At 37.1% G+C, this 22,890-nt stretch overlaps 1 protein-coding gene across 1 annotated transcript in view; it reads right to left on the reverse strand.

The window, feature by feature from the left end:
- RTKN2 (rhotekin 2) overlaps window positions 1-22,890 on the reverse strand; it is a 108,534-nt gene that overhangs the window by 23,102 nt on the left and 62,542 nt on the right. Inside the window, exons 7-8 of the mRNA XM_047761933.1 lie at window positions 11,819-11,913; window positions 291-397 (exon numbers count right to left, since the gene is read on the reverse strand). Of these exons, the coding sequence (XP_047617889.1) occupies window positions 291-397; window positions 11,819-11,913 (202 nt within the window). The remainder of the gene's footprint in view (window positions 1-290; window positions 398-11,818; window positions 11,914-22,890) is intronic.

The following is a 22,890-nucleotide window of genomic DNA, read 5'->3' on the forward strand; positions in this document are numbered from 1 at the left end:
TTAGCCATCGAAACTGCTTTAGACCCCTCCCCTTTCCACCTTCTCACCCCAGCCACCCCCACCCCCACATCCTATAACAATGAGAAAACTATCATTTAAAAGAGGACTTCATTAAAAAAAAAATTCTCAATATCAGAAGGCCAAACAACTGCTAGCATATTAAGATCTAAATTAGAGCTAAAATAAATAAATACAGAAAGAAAGAAAAAGAAAGGAAGGAAGAAGGAAGGAAGAAGGAAGGAAGGAAGAAGGAAGCTCTAACTGTTGTAGGATATTTAAAGTCCTCTAACCTGCTGATTAAGAAATCCTGCAAATGCATCTTCAGCCATACAAGCTGGTTGGGCGACTAATCGGCAGCACATGTTACCATATAAGGGAAGCCAAAATGAAGACTCTTCTATTTAGATGAGAAAAAAAATCAAGTTACAAATATATGTTAATTTAAGGCTATTATACATTGCGATTTTTTATGATTGTTTTTGCTTTATATAAGAACATATGTAAAGGTTTATCCTACTCATATTACCATAGTCAATGATAAAATCAAATAAATAGTAGTCAGGATAGGATTATTTTAAACTAATAGTTTATAGCCTGCTGTCACCTTAGAATAGACATGGAATTTTTAATCTCTTGATCTTTTGTTTGATCTCAAAGTAATTAATCTATAGAGGTAGTATAGGGCATATAAGTAAACTCATGTAATTTAAAAAACATCCTAATAAAATGAATTTTGTATGTCAAATTGTACTTCTTGCTGTGATTTTCATTATAATAATTAGCAGTGATTCTCTGAATAAAACACTTCAGAGAACAACTCTAAGACAATAATTAAATAATAAACCTTTTGGCCCTTCCCCTTCTCCCTCCTCTTATTGAACAATTCAGTTGTAAGCCATTATGTGGAGCCCACTAAGATGGGCAACTGTGCCAGGGTGTGGGGGAGGGGGAGCAGTGCTGGGTGCTGGAGCCAAGCAGGACAAGGATTGTGAGTGGGAGAGCTGCCTTGCATGAGGTATCAGAATCTGGATTGTGCTGAGGAAGATGGATTGCCTGGGGAATCTAGAGCCCAAAAGATTGTCCTGGCGTGGGGAGTGAAAGCCCAGGTAAAGGAAGGAGGATATCTACATGCAGTGGCTGCATCGGAACCCAAGTGAGGCATCAGAATCCAAACAGAATAAGAGGAGTGAACACATTTGGAGGGGTGGTCTAGGCATGGGACTCAGTTTGCGAGCAGTGAGGAAGTTGTTCACACATTTGGTAACTTAGAACAGTGTCAGAACCCAGTGAGAAGGGCATCTAGGCAGAGGGCAGCCCAGAATGGGAAGGCAGAGCCCGAGCAGAAGAAAACAGTCAGGTAAGGGAGATAGAAAAACAGTTTCTTTTAAGGAGACTGATCAAAGAATAAAGAGCATTAAAGATAACAAAAGACATGTTTTTCACTGTCAGAGAAAGGAATTACAATTGTGTGCAACAAACTCTTTGGTTTAGGATTAGAACTAGATATATTGGTGTGAACTCATTGTTTTCAACACAGAGAGATTAAGAAATACATGACAAAATGTATGTTCACTAGGAAGGCCTATGAAAAGTGACACCTAACAGTGACAGTCTAATAGCAATGAATATACCTAAAACCCAGATCATGTCTTCTAAATATTATTTCCATTAAAAAGAACCAGCCTTCCTTGAAGAAATGGCTGGTTCCAGGACTGTGGCAGGGAATATACATGATGAGCCTGAAATAGTTGTTATGCCATAAAGCAAGGAAGTTCTCCATGAATGAGAAGGATGTGTAAAAAGACAAACCATTTTGAATGTGCTCCTGTTGGCCAAAATGAAATCAATTTGAAACTCAAAATAAACAGATATTAACAGATTATGATGCACTGAATAAAACTATAAAACACGAGTCCATGTTAATATAAATAAATCAATAAATTCAAAGTCTAACAACATACTTTCAAAGTATTCTCCCTTCACACACACAAAACATGTGTTAATTACAAAAGAGTAACTTTACAGTGGAGAAGAGAAATCTGGCAGACACCACCCTAATCAAGTGATCATCATTAGTAATGGGATAAGTCAAAATTATCTGCCACCTGATAGAATGCAGTGAGAACACGGCATCACTTCTGTGCTATTTCTGCCAAAGATGCATATCCTAAGTCTTAGCCCAAGAAAATATCAGACAAACCCAAACTGAAGGAGTTTCTACAAAATAACCATGATGTTTAAAAATGTCAAGGTTGGAGTTTCTGTTGTGGCTCAGCGGAACCAAATCTGACTAGCATCCACAGGATGCGGGTTCAATCACTGGCTTCGTTCAGTGGATTAGGGATCTGGCGTTGCTGTGAGTTGTGGTGTGGGTGACAGACACGGATCAGACCCCGCTTTGCTGCGCTTGTGGCGTAGGCTGGCGGCTGTAGCTCAGATTGGACCCCTGGCCTGGGAACCTCCATGTGCCGCAGGTGAGGCCCTAAAAAGACAAAAGACAAAAAAAAAAAAAAAGTCAAGGTTATGAAAGCCAAGGAAAACCTGAAGAATGAGTCCAGACTAAAAGAAACTAAAGAAGCATGGTGATTAAATGCAATGCATGTATCTGCACTGGATCCTTTTGCCATAAAGGACATTATTGGAGCAACATTTGAATGGAGTCTGTATTGACAGTCATAATAGTAATGCATTAATATTCATTTCCTGACTTGGATAGTTGTAGTAATGCAGCCAGGTATCTTTCAGCAGGAAATAAGTATTAACATATTTAGAGGTAATGGAGCATCAGGCAAGCTGCTTGCTCTCATATAATTTTTGGGGAAAAAGATCCTGACATTCAACTTTCAACTATCCTGTAGGTTTCCAGTTGTTTTAAAAAGTTATTTCAAAATATTAAGATATTCTTTTAATGTGCTGTGCAGGTAGGTACAGTCTTTATAAACGTATGGAAGGAAAACAATGCATAATTTATTCTGTGTATCAGGGCATAAATTTAAAAAAAAAGTCTTTTGTTCACCATGGACGATACAAAAAAGATTTTTAAAGCTTTCACTGCACCCTTGTTAATAAGTGCCTATTAAATGACTAGGCCCTGTCTCTTGCTATTATTGACCAAAAAGTCTTAGTCCAGAAAATAAAAAATTTTTAGTAAAAATACAATTATTTAATATGTACGTGCAATATAGCCAAGGTTTGGTGCGTCAGTTAGATGAAAAAGACCAGCCTAAATGAAAAGCTTTAATGAACTACTTTCTCAACATTCTACTAAAGAATAACACAAAAAATTGTCTGGGACTATTCAATTATTTTTTATTATTACCTGTTAAAGCCACTATCTTTAGAAATAAAGGGTTTGACTTGAGAGAACTAAGTTTATAAATACAATATAGGCAATGATTCAAAAATGCAGACATAAATAAATAAATCAGATTCTCCCTTCCTAAAATAGGCAGGAAATGAAATAGAAATTCTATAAAAGCATGCATCTGAGTAATATATCCGAAATCAACCTTGTGATTTATGAATTTAAAGCTTTAGAGCAAATGTCTTTACATAGCAATCCCAGGTTTACAAATGCCTTATGTTTTAAATATCTGTGAACTAGTTGTTTTTAAGTTAGCATGCACATCCTAAAGAAAAAGAATCATAAATGATTAGTTTTTCAGACCAGTTCATAAAGCTTGTACAATCAATAACGTATCTGGAACTTAAATGCCACATGTAACAGTGTGCTTCCCCAGTAAAGTAAGTTTAGACTTCATGGCATGCCAAGAAAAATAATTTTGGAGGTCTCTTAAAGCACAGCAGGTTAAGGATCCGGTGTTGTCACTGCAGTGGCTCAGGTTGCTGCTGTGGTGCAATTCCATCCCTGGCCTGGGAACGTCCACATGCTATGGGCGTAGCCAAAAAAAAAGAAAAAAAAAAAGGAAAAAGAATTCCTTCCTGATAGCGGTCTTTGAAAAGGGATACTGAATGTAAAATTCTTTACAGATCACATGCCACATACCAGGCAATCACCTGTTACTTCGAACCCAGGTTTCTTTACAGCTCAGGACCACTGAAGAATAAAACAGACTCACAGCCGCTTCTTTTACTTTAACAAGAAATACAGCATCTAGGCTGGTCACTTACCTGCCTCAGTATCAATTTCTCATTTTTAAAAATACTACCTATTAAGTACTAGGGTTGTTGTGAAATCAAATAAGATGAGTACATGACATTTATCACTGTGTCTGGTATGTAACAGATGCTTCTCATAATTTCATATCCAGGGCACTCTCAATCCCCAAGCCATATTCTTTCCATTTTTCAATGCTGTCTTTCAGTTCTTGCGCAACACATTTAATCAAAATACTTAATTTTTCTTTTCTAACCAAGGGCAATATTAGGACAAGATGAAATGAAACAGAAAGTGAAAGAGCCATTTGACTTTTCATTACTTAAAAATATTATCTAATTTATCTGTAGTTTCAGATGGGGAACAAAATGAAGTTTAAAAACAACAGCAACAACAAAAACAAAACACAGGCAAGCAAAAGAATCCAGATAACATCTCAGTTCCATGCTAGTCAATCTCCACAATGTGTTTTATAAAAAGTATAAAAATTTCTTGAAAACAAAAGCCTTTAGTATCATTTTGACTTTCTTTCAACAAGCAAGAGTAATAAAGTTGTTATAAATTTCAAAAATCTTTTATTTTCTCTTGATTTTATAGTTATCTGGTAAAAATGCAATTTTATTTAGGAAAACCCTATTATCATAGATTTATATTAATGAATGAATTAAAGGGTGGCTTTTTTCTGTAAAAAAATTTTATTTTAAAGATTTCTTTTTTTTCAAAATATAATTGATTTACAAGATTTTAATTTACATACATTTCTAGGAATATACCTAGTACATCAAAGAGTTAGGCATACAGTTAAAATTTCTTCTGTGAAATCTACAACACCAACAGTTTTGGGGTGTTACTGTTTTAAGCATAGGTCTTATCACAGTCTTTACTATGTTAGCCTTTTCAGTGTCTCTCTAAGAAGAAAATACACCATACAGTTCCCATGCTTATTTGCTCATGAGCATTTTATTAAAGGAGAATCTAGTAATATCTTATAGAACACTGAAGGCAGCTGAAGAGTCACTGCTAAAATCGATGCTTCCTTTGTGAATTTTATTCCTTTCTACAACCTTTCAGATGACTTGGGTGAAGATGGGACCTTTCATTATCAGTTCCACTACTCACACATTGATAGTACTGAGTCTTTAGGTACTTTATCAGTAATCATGCCTAACCCAGAACAAACAGTGGAAAGAGCATAGCCTATCCTGGACTATTCAGAGTCTGCTGCCACCAGATGCTAGCTACACGATCTGACATGGTACATTCTCTAAGCTGTATTGTACTCATCTCTAAAATGTAAATGAAAACAGGAGTTCCTGTCATGGCTCAGCAATTAATGAACCCAACCAACATCCATGACGATACAGGTTCGATCCCTCGCCTTGCTCAGTGGGTTAAAGATCCAGCGTTGCCCTGAGCTGTGGTGTAGGTTGCAGATGCAGCTTGGATCTTGTTGATGTTGCTGTGGCTGTGGTGTAGGCAGGCAGCTACAGCTCCAATTTGACCCCTAGCCTGGGAGTCTCCATATGCCATGGGTGCGGCCCCAAAAAGACAAAAAAAAAATGTAAATGAAAATAACATGAGGAACTTGTGAAGGTCAGAGCTAGCCAGTGGTAGAACTACAATATGAATCCAAGGCTGATGGGCCCCATAGTTCCCACTATTAATCACATCACTGTAATGCTCCATTAAACTTACATCTCACAGAGACTAAGAATAAAAACTGGTTGAACAGTCTTCATTTATTTACTTTCATTGTGGTGTAAGAACACAAAATAGGAGATCTACTTTCTTTTTTTCTTTTTGGTCATGCAACATGCAGAAGTTCTCTGGCCAGGGATCAAATCTGTGCCACAGCAGCAATGATGCCACATCCTTAACCTGCTGCACCACAAGAGAACTCCCAGAAGATCTACTTTCTTAACATATTTTTAAGTGTATGATATAATATTGTTAATACAAGTTGTATGTTGTACAGCAGATCTCTAGAACTTATTCATCTTGCATAACTGAAACTTTATACCTGCTGATTAACATCTCAGCCTTTCTCCTCCTCCTCCCCTAGTAACTGTTGCTCTACTCTCTGCTTCTAATAGCTTGTCTATTTTAGATCCCTCATATAAGTGGAATCAGGTAGTATTTGTCCTTCTGTGACCCACTATTCACTTCACATAAGGTCTTCAAGTTTCACTCATGTTATCACATATTGCAGAATTTCCTTCTTTTTTAAGGTTGAATAAATATTTCATAGAACAATGTCTGGCACATAACAGGCACTCAATATATAATATAATGTCGATAATTCTATAGAACTGACAGAAATGGAATGACAACAAATTTGTCAAGTTTTCTGATAAACTTGATAATGTTAATACTATTGCAGACTTCAAGTTTTAGGTGATAGAAGAAGGCTTGATTAGATTGTTTAGACCAATCGTCCCACTGCAAACTACTGAAAACGCTAAGCCAAATATATTTAAAAACATTTCCCCAGAGCAACAAACAAGTAACAAAACTACAAGAAACTATCAGTACAAATGGAATAAATGAGAACCAGTGAGTTTAATGAGCACAGAAACTGTGCTTGTCCTGAGAGCATTTGCTAATTTGAGCAAATCTGAATTTATGATTTAATGATCCTGAAAGGTAAGGGAAGCAGTGCATGCAGATTAATAGGAAATTCTCCTCATATTAAGCTTTATCTCACAGGAATCATCAACAGGGTAATGGTGAAACAAAGGTAAATAAACCTTACTGCCCAGGATTCCCATTGCCTGGAGATAGAGATGGAGGTGCCCAGAGAAACTCAGACTTGGTCTTTGAATAAAAAATGAGCCCAGACTGATTGTTTCTCCCCTCCCTCAGGTGCCTACCAGAAGCAAACAGAGACACCATGCATTAACTTATTCCCATACGTAAACTTAGAATTATAATGACAAGCACATGAAGATAACTAGAAGTGCAAGGAATTGAGACCTCATGAGTGAGAGCCAGTTGAAAAAAAATAAACTGACTCAGAAAGACTTTATATATCTGAATTATTAGCCATAAACTATAAAACAGCTATGCTTACTCTTTTAATAAATGCCTAAAAATAATTTTAACAATGTATACTGACTACAAAGTGGCAGAGCAGCTTTGAAAAAGTTAAACAGAACTTCTAGAACTGAGAAATACAGTAAGTGAAATGAAGAAATTGGTATATAGGTTTAAGAGCATATCAGACAGAGCTGCAGAGAGAATAAAGAGAACAGAAGACAGTGCATTAAAAAAATCCTAAAAAGCACCAAAGACAGACAAAAAGAGGGGTATGTCATAGAGGGTAAAAAACATTGACTATACAGTGAGAAAGACTAACAGGTTTAATAGGAATGCTGGAGGGAGAAAGGCAAGAGAATGGATCAGAGGCTGTCTGAATAGACAAGAGAGATTTTAATGAAAGACATCAGTCAATTTAAAGAAGTTCAACGATTTCCGGAGTTCCTGTTGTGGCTCAGTGGTTAATGAATCCGACTAGGAACCATGGCTCTGGCGTAGGCCGGTGGCTATAGCTCCGTTTAGACCCCTAGCCAGGGAACCTCCATATGCCGAGGGAGCGGCCCTAGAAAAGATAAAAAGACAAAATAAATAAATAAACAAATAAATAAAGAAGTTCAATGATTTCCAAAAGCAGCATAAATAAAATTAAATTCTACACCTATGGTATAGTGAAGCTTCAGAAAACCAAAGACAAAGAGGAAATTAAAAGTTACCTTCATAGAAATGACACACTGACAAATGATTTTCAACAGCCAGTACAAGAAGCCAGAGGTAATGGAATTTATATCTTTAATATTCAAAAATAAAAATATTAAACTGCCAAACTTCTACATCATGTAACAAATATCTTTCAAGTCATAACTTAAATGACTTTAAGTTAAATAAAGTCATCCTCAGATAAACACAAAGAATGAGGAAGTATGATACTAGCAGAACACACTAAAAGAAATTAAAGATTATACTTCAAACAGAAGGAAAATGATCCCAGATGTAAGGTATAAGACACAAGCAGTATGTGGAAACATGTAGGTAAATCTAAATAAATATTAAATGTATAAAATATCTTGTGAAATTTAAAAACCAAACAGATTTACAGCAACAGCACATAAGGTCAGAGAAATGGAATTTAACTACTCTAAAGTCCTTATAGTGTCTAAAAAAATAAATTATCATTTAATTCTAGGCTTAAGTATGATTAATAAAATTTCTGGAGGTAATTTCTAAAAGATGAAAAAACAATTATAACTTTCATTTGAACACTGAAAAAGTGAAATGATAAAACTATCAATCCTTAAAGAGGCAAGAAAGAACAGAAAAAACACTATGAAATAAATAAGACAAATAGAAAACACAAATATTATAGTAGATTTAACCCAAATATTTATCATATAATGTGGGTTATAAACTATTTGATATTAAATGCAAAATAACTAAATACTCCAATTGAAAAAACACAAAGATTGTCAAATTGGATAAAAATTAAAATTCAATATATAATCCTGTTTGGAAGCATATCTACAACATAAAAATAAGTACAGTTTGAGGTAAAACAATGAAAGAAAATACACAATTTAAAAATCATGTGCCTAAAACAGTAAAGGCTTAAATTATATAAAGCAAAAGTAGACATAATTATGAGAACTAGAAAAATCCACAATCATAGCAGATTTTATCACACCTCTCAGAGTAACACTGAATATGGAGACCACAGTAATTTTTTTTTTGGTCTTTTTTTTGCCTTTTCTAGGGTTGAACCCACAGCATATGGAGGTTCCGAGGCTAGGCGTCCAATCGGAGCTATAGCCACCAGTCTACACCAGAGCCACAGCAATGTGGGAGCCAAGTTTGCGACCACAGCTCATGGCAACGCTAGATTCTTAACCCACTGAGCAAGGCCAGGGACTGAACCCGCAACCTCATGGTTACTAGTCGGATTCATTAACCACTGAGCAACGACGGGAATTCCCACAATAATTATTTCTAACAAATAATTAGTATACATAGAATACAGCCCTGAATATAAAGCTGACAAACCTACTGCAAGACTAATAATAATAATTAAAAAAAAAAAAAAAAAACAGGGAAAGTACATACAAAAAGCTAGTATTAGGAATGGAGAGGAGGGACATTGCTACAGATGATAAAGAAATTTAATACAACTATCGTGAAAGTGTTAATGCTTATAAACCTAAAACAATTTTTTCCCTTCGAAAAAAAAAATGTAATCAACTTTTTTTTAGAACAGTTGTTGGTTTACAGAAAGACTGCACAGAAAATGAGAGTTTTCATATGCTCCCCCCAATCCAGTTTTCCTTATTATTATCTGACATTAGTGTGACACACTTTTTACAACTGATAAAACCAACACTGATGTATTACTATTATATTAACTAAAGTCCGTAATTTACATTAGGGTTCACTCGTTGTGGTGTACATTCTACAGGTTTTGACAAATGTACAGACATGTACCCACCGTTATAGTATCACACGGATGGCCCTAAATATCCCCTCTTCTCCATCTGTTCACTCACCCCTTCTCCCTTTGATGATTCTTTTTTTAAAAATGTATTTTTTATTAAGTATTGTTGATTTACAATGTTGTGCCAATTTCTGCTATATAGTAAAGTGACACAGTCATATATATATATTATATATATATATATATATATACACACACATTCCCTTTCTGATATTATCTTCCACCATGGTCTATCCTAAGAGATTGGATATAGTTCTCTGTGCTGTACAGTAGGACCTCATTGTCTATCCATTCTAAATGTAATCATTTGTATCTATTAACACCAAAATCCTGATCCCACTCCCTCCCCCTCTAAAAATTTTTCTGGCTGCACTGCGACTTATGAAAGTTCCCAGACCCAGACCGGGGATCAAAGCTGCACCACTGCAGTAACCAAAACCACAGTAGTAACAACACCAGATCTTTAACCTGCTGAGCCATAAGGGAATTCCTAAACCTCAAATTTTAGATCAAATATATACATAAGTATAAAAATATAACTTATTAAAATTGGCTCAAGAAACAGTAAACTTGGAAAACTCTATAACTATTAAAAATAATTGAATAAGGGAGTTCCCATCGTGGTGCAGTGGTTAATGAATCCGACTAGGAACCATGAGGTTGCGGGTTCGGTCCCTGCCCTTGCTCAGTGGGTTAACGATCCGGCGTTGCCGTGAGCTGTGGTGTAGATTGCAGATGCGGCTCAGATCCCGCGTTGCTGTGGCTCTGGCGCAGGCCGCCGGCTACAGCTCCAATTCGACCCCTAGCCTGGGAACCTCCATATGCTGCAGGAGCGGCCCAAAGAAATAGCAAAAAGACAAAAAAAAAAAAAGAATAAGTATATAGTTATTATAATCATACAGTGAAATACCATAAGCAATGAAATGCATACGTAATAGATGATGAACAAAAAGCAAGTCACTAAGAAGACATCATATGATTCCATCCACATAAAGTTCAAACCAGTAAAAACTAAATTATATTATTTAGGGAAGCACACATAGGTGGTAAAACCTTGAAGAAACACAAGGAAGTGAATACCATAAAAGCTGGGACATATTTATATTGGAGTAACTGAGTGAAAGCAGTGTTGGCAATATTTTATTTCTTGACATGAAGGTGGCCATGCATATATTCAACTCATAATTTTTTGTTAAAATGTACATTTACATTTTGTGAACTTTCTCTGTATTTAATGCAATTCTTTAATGTGAAACTTAAAAAATGTACAGAGGCATCTATTTACACAACAGAAAGTATAAGTAAGGTAGTACATAATTTTAAATATTCTACTTCAAAAAAATGAAAAGGAATAAATAATCCAAATCACATTTCTAAATTACCTTCCCAACACTATACTATTCTGTATTTTTCATCATAGGTAACAATAATCTGGGAGAGTGGAGAGTGCTCATGCTAAATTTTACAAATCTTCCTAATCACTTACCTCCCTTCTTTAGCTTGCTATATAGTTCTTTTTAATAAACTGTAACTACCAATAACATCCAGAGGAAAAAGGTTTAAAATTAATTTAGTACTACGTTCTCTTATAACTATTGCTTCCTACCACAAGAAAAGTTGGCTTCCTCAGTTTCAAATTTGAAAATAAGGTAGGTCTTTGACTGACAACCAGAAGAGTGTTAAAGTCACCAATTTCAAGTCAAAGACAAGGATTCAAAATAAGCAAAACTTTCTGTTCTTACCAAACAATCCTCAGGAATAAATCTCTAGAAAAGTGTAGAAAGAAAAACTTTTCTCCGTGGGGGAAAAAGGACGGACAAATTTGAGAGAATCCACAGAATCACTCATGCCTACCTTATTTAGGCCAATAATCACTCCAGGCAAACATATTAAAATTAGAAATTATTGGAGTTCCTGCTGTGATGTAGTGGGTTAAGGATCCAACTGCAACAGCTTGAGTAGCTGTGGAGGTGTGGATTTGATCCCCGGTCCAGAGCACTGAGTTAAAGAATTTGGCTCTGCCACAGCTGTGGCATAGGATGCAACTGTGGCTTGGATTCAGTCCCTGGCTGGGGAACTTTCATACGCCGCAGGTGCAGCCAAAAACAAAAAATTGGAAATTGTTACTGTCACCACATATATATTGATGTAACATATATGAGAAGAAAAATATAAAGTGTACTTACCATTTCCATTAATAGACAGATTATGGGTCTTGAAGCTATCCTCTGCACTTTCCAAGCTCAGGGTAGTATGAGCTAGCAAACTGTACTTTGCACAACTAATAGTGAGAAAAAAGACAGGTTTTAAGTATTTTAGTATATTTTCTACTACATAATTTAGAGATGCTCAATAACAACAAAATAAACAACCTGATTAAAAAATGGGCAAAGGTCTTGAGTAGACATCTCTCTAAAGAAAATATACAAATAGCCAATAAAAACATGAAGAGATGCTCAAGATCATTAATCATTAGGAAAACACAACTCAAAACCACAAAGAGATATCACCCATTAGAATGGCTATTATTAAAAAGAAAAAAATTAAAAGTGTTGGCCAGAATATGGACAAATTGGAACCACTGTGCAATGCTGATGGAAATGTAAAATGGTATAACCACAGTGTGGTCATTCTTCAAAAAGTTAAGAAATAAAATTACCATGTGAAGTCTAATAAGAATTTTTATTAATTGGGCCAGGAGATATGTTTCATAAACCTTCTTTGTCTCTTACTAAATATTTAATAAAATCCCTTTTACAAAAATACGTATACAGGAAGCACATGTGCATGCATGCACTTCTTTAATAAATAATGGCATACCCCATAGAAGGCTGTTCCTTTGGAGAATGCCTCTCGGTTTGGGTTTTTTTTTTTTTGTTTTATTGAGAAATAATTGCCATACATTACTGTGTAAGTTTAAGGCTTACTGCATGATAGTTTACCTTGGTTTTTAATATACAACCATCAAAGATCAGAAATATCTCTCACTATTTAATGCTTTTTGTCAGTATTTGCAAGAAAAATGCACGTCTACAAAACTCAACAAAAAAAAATCTTATCAAAAAAAAATCTTATCAAAACAATGCACAGGTAAAATTTCAAGTTACATTCTTAATATAATGGGTTTAATGCAGACTCCCATGTAGACTCCTGGGAAAGTTAACTAAGTATCAACAAATCTCTACTGCTGCTAGAGCTAAGAGGCACTAGACTCTTATGCAGTGTGGGCCATTCTTGGCTATTTTCACTTATCCTGAACAAGTTTCTATAGTGCCTTTCATAAGTAGCTCCTATCTTTCCCTAATTTTACACAAGTGCCCTGCATAAGGTGAGGAAATAGTAAACAAAACTGTGGAGAAAGAATAAAAGCAATTGAGAACAGCAATTATAATAGAAGAGCAAATATTACCCACATACAAAACTGGTTTTTTTTGTTTTTTTGGTTTTTTTTGGTCTTTTTAGGGCTGTACCCACAGCATATGGAGGTTCCCAGGCTAGGGGTCTAATCGGAGCTACAGCTGCCAGCTTATGCCACAGCCACAGCAAGGCCAGATCCGAGTCACATCTGCATCCTACACCACAGCTCATGGCAACGCCAGATCCCTAATGAACTGAGCAAGGCCAGGGGTCAAACCTGCAACCTCATGGTTCCTAGTCAGATTTGTTTCTGCTGCACCACGACGGGAACTCCCCAAACTGCCTATTAACAATCATATTAGTTGCCTGGTGATCAGGGCATGATATGTGAAGCATTATCTCAGCATGATAACTTGTCACTGGTACATAGGTTTTATGCAACTACATTACAATTTTTTCCACTTAAAACAATGGGATATAGACTCCCTATTAGCATTTTAGTGCAAAATGTGTTATTTTCAGGAATAGATTATTGACAATAAGTGGATAAGTGATGCAAGAGTGATGATAGGTGTATCTGAAAACCTACAAGGTGGCCAATGTGGCTGGAGGACAGTGAGGGAGAGGGAGATAAGAGGTCTAAAGTTAAGTAGGGGCAGACACTGCGCATTGCAGTAGGGCATTCCCTGTGTGGCATGATAAGGACCCTGGATTTTATTCTCAGTTAAATGGGAAGCAAGTGCTAAGTTTTAAGCAAAGGCATATACTATGATCTGACTTATGTTTTCAAATGATCTCTCTGGCTGCCACGTGGCAGAGGCCAAGAGTGAAAATGGAGAGACCAAGTAGAAACCTACTGCACCTGACCAGTCAAGAGCTGCTGTGGGCCTAAAACAGAGTGGTAGCTGATAGGACGTGAAAAGTGGTAAGATTCCCAATATTTTCTAGGTTGATCCAACATGGACATGGGATGTAAAAGAAAGAGTCAAGGACAACTCTAAGGTTTTTGGCCCAAGCAACTAGAAAAGAGAATTGTTATTAACTGCAATGAGGCTGACTGAGAGAAGAATGGATAAAGGAAGTAAGAATTTAGTTTTGAACAGATTAAGTCTGAGATTGGGTTGTGCAGTAGGCAGGTGGATATATGAATCTGGAGTTAGGAGAGACAAAAGCATTGGAGAATTAAATTTGGGAGTTAACTAGAATATAGATGAAATTTAATGACAGTTAGACAAATAAAATGAGAGGACTGCCTATATGCATCTGGAGCACTCCATCATTTTAGATTAAAAGAAAAACAATGAACAAAGGAGATGGGCAAGAAACAATCACTGAAGCAGAAAAGAAACCACAAAAGTGGAAGCCAAGCTTAAAAATTGTTTCAAGGAGAGTGATCAATCGTGTAGAATAATGCTGAAAGGTCCAGGAACAGAAATACTGATAAATGACCTTGGTGTTTAGCAACATGCAGATCACTGCTGACCTTGACAAGAGCAGCTTCTGAAGGATGGGATGGAAGTAACGTGATGAAATCTGACTGAAATGGTCCAAGAGAGAACAGGGAGGACAGGAAGTAGAGATAGAGGATATAAAAAACTTTTCTGTGAAGGATAGTGTGAAATGGGGCAGGAGAAATGAGAGGTATTTCAGCATGGTTATGTTTTGGAAATGATGTGGTAGAAGAAAAACTGATGATAAAGCAGAAGGAGCCTACTTAGGAGCTGAGAACATGGGATTTAGTGCACAGGTAGGTGGCCTTAGATGGAGCAAAGGCAGTTCATAAGGAACAAAAGCAGCAAATAAAAATATAGACGCGGGTAAGCTGATAGATTTATTGATGGAGGATAAGGAAATTTTCTTCTGATTAATTCAGCAGCATAAGTGATACCTGAAACCAAGTCACCAGCTTTGAATAAAAAGGAGTGGAGAGGACTGGGTACCAGAGGTTTCATCATTAAGAGAGCAACATGATGTAAAATACCTGATTAAAGTGAAAGAGCTAAAGTGAAAGGCTATGAACACTTAGTAGGGCTGCTAATACTGGAACTCACTTAAGATTAACGATCACTCTAAAGTGAGACCAGTCAGTACAGTATGACTGCCCCTCTTGAGCTTCCTCAAGTAGACTCCCACAAGTGCAGATGCAAAGGAGCTAATGGTAGAATTTAACCAAGGTTCGAGTCTTTCCAAGGTTAAGCATGACAAAAGGAGAGAAATGCCAGGAAAGAATACGATAGTAAATCATGGAGCTGAAGCTAAGGTGGAGTCAGAGTACTGAATGAAGCATGCTGGAAATGAGGAAGATGGTATATAGAGCAGGATACCTACCACAGAGGCTTTAGAGGGGGTACTACAGCCCTCATTATTAGTAGTAATGACAAGATCTAGGGTACAGCTGTGCAGTGCATAGCTAAACAGGCATGACACAAGATCACTGGAGGCAAGGAAGTCAGAAAACTTAGAGGTCAGAAAAGTTAGAGGTCAAGATATTAGATGGACAGTCTGCTTGTATTTTAAATCCATTAAGAAAAATATCTTGGAGTTCCCATTGTGGCTCAGCGGGTTAAGAACCCGACTAGTACTCATGACGATGTGGGTTTGATCCCTGGCCTTGCTCAGTCAGTTAAAGGACCTGGTATTGCCACAAGCTGCAAGCTGCAGTGTGGCTCAAATCTGGCTTGCTGTGGCTGTGGCGTAGGCTGGCAGCTGCAGCTCCAATTCAACCCCTAGCCCAGGAAATTTCATAGGCCATGGGTACAGGCATGGAAAGAAGGAAGAAGGAAGAAGGAAGGAAGGAAGGAAGGAAGGAAGGAAGGAAGGGAAAAAGAAGGAAGGAAGGAAGGAAGGAAGGAGAAAGAAAGAAAGAAAGAAAGAAAGAAAGAAGAATTAACAACCTAATCTCTGATAGCTTCTTTGCTTTCTGACTAAGAAACATCCCACATTCTTCTGCCAACTTGGAAGCAACATCTCTTAAGGAGCTCTGGTTTTTTCAGATATTTTCTTTAAACATTGTATTTGTTACTTTACAAGTAGCTTTATCTTGATGTTTCTGGGAAAACTGTTGTATAGGCTGCATTCCTAGAACTTCTTTGTGTGTTTGTAGAGTTGACTCTTCAGCATGTCACTACTTTAACTGTACTTACAGACGCAGAATATTTTAGGTGTAAATCCTGGAAATGTCAATCACACAAAACTTAACTAAATAACTCTTTTCATGCCAGATATGTTACATGTGAAAAATGCCTTGGGACTCTTAACATTGTGGCTTTCCATTTTTTGATTGAGACCCACACTAAGAAATACATTTTATGTCATGAATGAATGCATAGCAGCATAAGCAGACAGATTTTATGAAGCAATACTTAGCCCTGCTATTATGATATAGCTACTAGACTTTATTTTACTTTTAGGTTTTTTTAATACCTCTTATGAATCATTAAATTGATTTCATGATTTTGAATGGGTTCCATCCACCAAAAAAGTCATAGAAGATGTAAGTCTTTCCTAATCAAAAGGGAGGCAGAGAGGGATCCTTTAATTTTCTTCCTTTAGAATTAAGGTCAATTTAGTTTGGGGTTAGTATACAAACAATTAGTACATTTAGAATGGACAGGAGCTCCCATCGTGGCTCAGTGGTTAGTAAACCCGACTAGCATACATGAGGATGCAGGTTTGATCCTTGGCCTCCCTCAGTGGGTTAAGGATCCGGCATTGCTTGAGCTGTGGTGTAGGTTGCAGACGCGGCTTGAATCCACGTAGCTGTGGCTGTGGTGTAGGCCGGTGGCTACAGCTCTGATTGGACCCCTAGCCTGGGAACCTCCATATTCTGGGGTATGGCCATGAAAAGGCCAAAAAAAAAAAAAAAAGACAAGCAGTGAGGTCTGCTGTAAGCAAAGGGAACTATATATAATCACTTGAGATAGAACACAATAAAAGATAAGATGAAAACAAGAATGTATATATATGTATAAGTGAGTCCCTGCTATACAGAAGAAATTGACAGAATACTATGAATCAATTATAATAAAATAAAAAGAAATAACAGAAAAAGAATTAAGGTTGTCTTAAAATTTTCCAGCTTAAGATTATGTCAAGTATTTGCTGGGAAATGCTTTAATTCAGCTATAAGGTAGTGGAAGTATATCTTTGCGATGGTTAAATGAAAAATTATGTTTCAGTTTTGAAACATAGATTTTAGAACTCAAACCTTGGAGATAATCACAAAGTTCAGTACTTTTAATGTTTTTAAGCAGCAAAATTTTGATTAAAAAAAAAAAAAAAACAGTAGTGTCCTGGACAAGTTATATTATTTCCTGGGCCTCACTTTTTTTATATGAAAGGTAATCATTTTTTTTAGAAGACTCTTTCAGAGACATTTTAGGATTTTAGACACCTTTGTAAAATGTAAAAACAATCACTGGGCTTTTTCAAACAGTTTAAAAAATATTGTCAAGGATACTAATTAATTTTATCTGTCATTTATATTTGTGTGAACTGGACAGGTTAATTTACTTTCTGGTTTTTATTTTCCCTCTGTAAAGGGAATAATAATAATAATAATAATGTCATAATACTAACTCCTTAGGATCATTATGAGATCCAAAAAGATAATTCATGCTGGATCCTTAACCCACTGAGTGTGGCCGGGATTGAACCCCATCCATCATGAATACTAGTGGGTTCCTAACTTGCTGAGCCACAAACCCACGGTGGCCCTAAAAAAGAAAAAAAAAAGATAGTTCATGAACTTGGTATGTAGTAAATAAGTATTTACTAAATGTAGCTCTTACAATTATTGTTACTATTTTTACTGTTCCAAGACCAGTGTTTTTCTGAAATTTTTTTAAATTGATGCTGAAACATTGCAATTTAGAAACTCTTATAGATTGTAAAATAGAGACAGATATTTTAAAATTTAAAACAAAAGTTTGTAATTTCATAGAAGATAATCTAAGTGGGAGTGAGTACATTGTGTTTCATCCATACTCCTCTTCAAAGCTTAGAGGTGTTTTTGAGACTAACATTATTGCTTTAAGTTCTTCTAATAGAGGCTGACATATTTGTCTTGAAGTGTACATCTCCTATTTAAATTAGTCATTCTGTTTGGCATCTTTATGGCATTTCCCATGAAACTTGCATGCCATTGCTATTTATACATATCATTGGTGAAAAGATAGTATAAAACCTTTTACAACATTCACCAAATTATATTCTTCTAATACCAGCATTCTTTTGAGTTTCTGGTGTGAATGCCAAGTACTGGTTAATTTCATAGCCCAGGACTGCTCTTACTGATACTTCCTTAACGACCACTTGATAGGAATTTGGAATAGCATTAGTAATCAGAACGCATGACAATCAATTTTGTTTCTTGAAAAGTAATCAAGTTCAATGAGAATATTCCTAATATAGCTTTTAATTTTTAACCAAAAGGAGCAAAATATCTCTTCTTCAGATATTTTGGCATGTGACCAATATGGCATGTGACCAAATATAGCTGTTCTTCCTGACAAAAGACTACCATTTAAAACTAGTCATTTATTTTTTTTGTAACATTTTTGGAACCCCTGCTCCATCAAGTGTTACAACAGTTTGCCTATTTGTTAAAAAAATGTAGCTGATTAAACTTTTGGGAAACTCAATATTAGGGTTGGCTAAAAGGATTGAGGGTAATGTTTTAGTAAGAAAATGTTATCCTGACAAGAATGTTTTAAAAGTGAGATCATTGTTGATTTTGGAAGCATTGACATTGTAATTAGTCATGGTTTAAAAATGAAGTAACTTGAAATATCATAAAGTATTGTTTGATCTGAAAGAAGACAGTGAACATTTTTGGTATTTTTAGCATGATCCCTGGGTGTGATTCATTTGTTTATTTGTTGTGGAAGTTGTTACTGAAATTCTTTTAACTAGATTTTCCCAGTGCTTCTAATAACTGAATTAACTATTTTATGCTCCATGAGAACCATTTAGTACACTACACTTCATTTTAAAAAATAACATAATTTTAAAGTTTATCTTGTGAAAATGAGTAAAATTGAGATGATTATTTACTGGACAAAAAGTTATGTTAACTTAAAAAAATAAGGCACTATATTACATTTTAAATGAGATCGAAGTTGCAAAACAATACTGTTTTCCAGAATAAGTGGTTTATTGTTGTGAGGAAAATCATCTTAACAGTAGTGTGGAAGATGATGCAGTGTTCAAACATAACAAGGGAATTACTTGCTATTGGGTATAATTTTATTTATTCATTCATGTGTATCCTAGAAATGATTATTCAGCAGTTATATCATGTGGTACATTGGATTTAAAAGTTAATTAGTCATGTTTCCTGCACTTAAAATCTTGTAGTATTGAAGTACCGAATCTGAAGTACCTTAATTCATCTATTTCTTAGTGAAGTATAAAGGTAGTACATATTTTACAGTAGAATTCTGTTTCCAGTATGCTACTTGCTAGCTATAGACAAGTCAATTATATTCTCTTAACTTCAGTTTCATAATTTGGAAATACAGACCAAAATATCTGCCCTGCCTATCTCAAGTAGTTATTGTGAACCTTTAAAGATAGTGCTTGTCAAAGCCTAAAGCAGTAGGAGAGGAGTAGGAAAGCAGACTAGGGAGGTTTTTCCTACCACCACAACAAATTCTGGTACATTTTATCTTTTCATTAAAAAAGTAACATAAACTTGAGAAATAAAATCTAGAAGAAGAAATAATTATTCATAGTTCACTCTAAATCAAATATTTTTTTTTAATTTTGAACTGATGTTTTTCCTCAGGTTTTAAAATACCTAGCTTGGGAGAAGATTCATTAATATTATATAGATTTTTTTTTTCTTTAGTTATTATGAATCTTCATGTGATCATTTTAATGACCCCAGCAACTGGCTCTATCATAGTTTAACTATTCTCAGGGGAGCTTATCAATAACTTTTTTTGTATTGTTATCCTAAGATGTGTCTTTTGGGAGTTCCTGTTGTGGCACAGCAGAACAAATCCAATTAGGAACCATGAGAATGCGGGTTCGATCCCTGCCCTTGCTGAGTGGGTTAAGGAACAGGCTTCGCCGTGAGCTGTGGTGTAGGTTGCAGATGCGGCTTGGATCCCAGTGTTCCTGTGGCGGTGGTATAGGCCGGCAGCTGTAGCTCCAATTTGACCCCTAGCCTAAGAACTCCATGTGCTGTGGGTGTGGCCCTAAAAAACAAAAAAATAAAATAAATGAGATATGTATTTATTGGAAATAGAAGCAAATGTCTTACATGTTTACCTGAAAGTAGTTGAGGATAAGATGTCACGATTATTTTCTTTTTTTTCTTTTTTAGGGCCACACCTGTGGCATATAGAAGTTCCTGGGCCATGGGTTTAATTGGAGTTGCAGCTGCTGGCCTACACCGCAGGCATAGCAACACAGATCTGAGCCACGTCTGTGACCTACACCACAGCTCATGGCAATGCCTGATCCTTAACCCACTGAGCGAGGCCAGGGATTGAACCCACATCATCATGGATACTGTGTCCCACTGAGACACAATGGAAACTCCTCACAATTACTTATTAAGGGCTGAGAAAAAGATTAAATATATACTTGGGTCATCACGTAATGTTAGCTTGTACTGCTACGCAGGTTGCCACATCTCCAGTGCACTCAGTACAAATGCACAGCATATAACAAACTACTTCCTTGCACGCTAAGCAGTATTCCTATTCTTCTGTGTGTGAAATGATGCTGTTCCTGAGTGAAGAATACGTAAAGTTTTTGTGGTCAGTGAGAATAAATTACATCACTCCTAAAAATAGAACAAGAGGAAGGAATGCGACTTCTAATACCAAGAGAGCAATAAGGGCAGGTGTGGGAGGGGAGGGGGGGGAGGGGAGAGGGAGGGGGGAGGAGGGAGGGAGGAGGGAGGGAGGGAGGGAGGGAGGGAGGGAGGGAAGGAAGGAAGGAAAGGGAAGGAAAGGAAGGAAGAAGGAAGGAAGAGGGCAGGAGGAAGGATTTTCCTTCTTGCCTTTTTTTTTTCTTCCTTCTTCCTTCCTTTTCTTTACATGGAAGGAAGGGAAGAAGCTTCCCTTGAAAGAGAAGGGATATTACGACCTCGGGCCATTTAAGAAGGAATTAACGAATAGGAAAGAAAGAAGGAAAGAATGGACATTAGGCATTGCTAGGATTGCAAAATAGAAAGATTTCCTTCTTTAGTACGGTTATCATTCTTAAGGGTAGAATCTTTCCGTGTTCGTTCTTATGGCTTTAGGATCTTTCTTTTCTTTCTTCTTCTTTCAACTGAACGGTTTAAAGAAAAGACACACATCGAACGACTAGATTACACAGGAAAGAACCGGAAGGACTTCGCAATTTTCCTTTCTTCCTTCCTCCGCAGAGCTTCGATCCACGTTTCCAGGTACTCCCGTTAGTCGTCACAGACTCTGACTTCCCATCTGCCCCCTATCGTTGCGCCCTCTCCGAGTCCCCACTTTTCCCGCCGTCACCCCGTTCCGAATTGGACATCCGCTCTTTCACCTTTTCTATCTTATTCTCTTTTCTCTCTTATCCTCCCCCTTTCCCCCTTCCTACCCTTCCCCATCTTATCCTCTCCCCCCCGCCCCCCGCGCCACCTCGCTTTCTCCTTCTCTTAGGTCTTATCCCCTCCCCTTCCTACGGAGGGACGGGACATCCTCCACCCTAAGACGACTCTTTTCGGCGAGGCGTAACCAAGACCAGGAATGCCTTAGGATAGGTACTCCTAAGAAAGAAAGGATTATCACAGTGAACGTTAGAAAAGCAGGACTCACTTGGAATGGGAGGATAAGAGGCTAGGAAAAAAAAGACACGGAAGGGGGAGGCAGACGGAAGGGAAAGAAGTAGTTAAACGAACGAACAACCCAAGAAGAAAAGAAGAAAGCCCAAGGAAGGATAGGGAGGATAAGGGAGAATGAAGGAAAAGGCCGATGCTAGAGGGAAATATCCCGGAAATAAGAAATACACTCAGGAAGGGCTAAAAAAGGAAGGGAAAAGACACGGAGGAAGGAAAACGAAAAAGGATAGAGAAAGGGAAAAGACAGTCCAGGACCAGGACCTCCAGAAAGAAGAACCCAAAGGGGAAAAGAAAGGAAAGGAAGGGAAAGGGAGGAATAAGAAGGGGAAAGAAGGAAAGGAAGGACCTTAAAGTGGAAAGAAGAAAGAAGAAGAAGAAAGGAAAAAAAAAGAGAAAGAGGAAAAGGGAGGAAAGAAGGGGACGGAAAGAACAGGAAGGCCAGACGGGCTAAGAAGACCGAAGGACGGCACGGCCAGGAAAGGACAGACGGGAACGGGTAAAGAACGTCTCGGGGTTGGATCCACGGAATGCGAAGAAGAGAGGGGGCTCTTCGAGGAAAACGAGGCAAAGCGGAAGAAAGTGACAGGAAGAAAAGGCGAAGGGACGGAAGAAGAGGAAGGCATCGGAAGGAAGGAAAGGGACACAGGAAGAAGTTCCTTCCTACAGAAGTAAGCAGATTAGAAAAGAAGGAAGACAAACGAATAATAAGAAAGCAAAGAAGAAGGAAGGGGGGAGAGGGGAGGAAAGCGAAAGAAACGGAAAAGGGAGGAACAGGATAGAAGGAAGGGACCAGGGAGGAGGCAAAAGTGAAAAGAAAAAAGAGTAGGAAAGAAAAAGAGAAGGAAAGGAGAAAGAAAAGGAAGAAAAAACGAAGACGAAGGAAGACGGAGGAAAGCCGGCCAGGAGAACGAAGGAAGGACAGCCAGAAAGGCACGTAGGACAAGGGAGGATAAAACGAGGAGAAAGAAGGACGGGAAATGGGATCAAGAAAAGAAAAGGAGGAAGGACATGGGAGGATAACAAGAAGGACAGGAAGGAAAAAGTTCAGATAAAGATAAGACAACGAGAAGACCCAAACAATCT

Source organism: Phacochoerus africanus, chromosome 15 (assembly GCF_016906955.1).
Source record: "Phacochoerus africanus isolate WHEZ1 chromosome 15, ROS_Pafr_v1, whole genome shotgun sequence".
Lineage (NCBI taxonomy): Eukaryota > Metazoa > Chordata > Mammalia > Artiodactyla > Suidae > Phacochoerus > Phacochoerus africanus.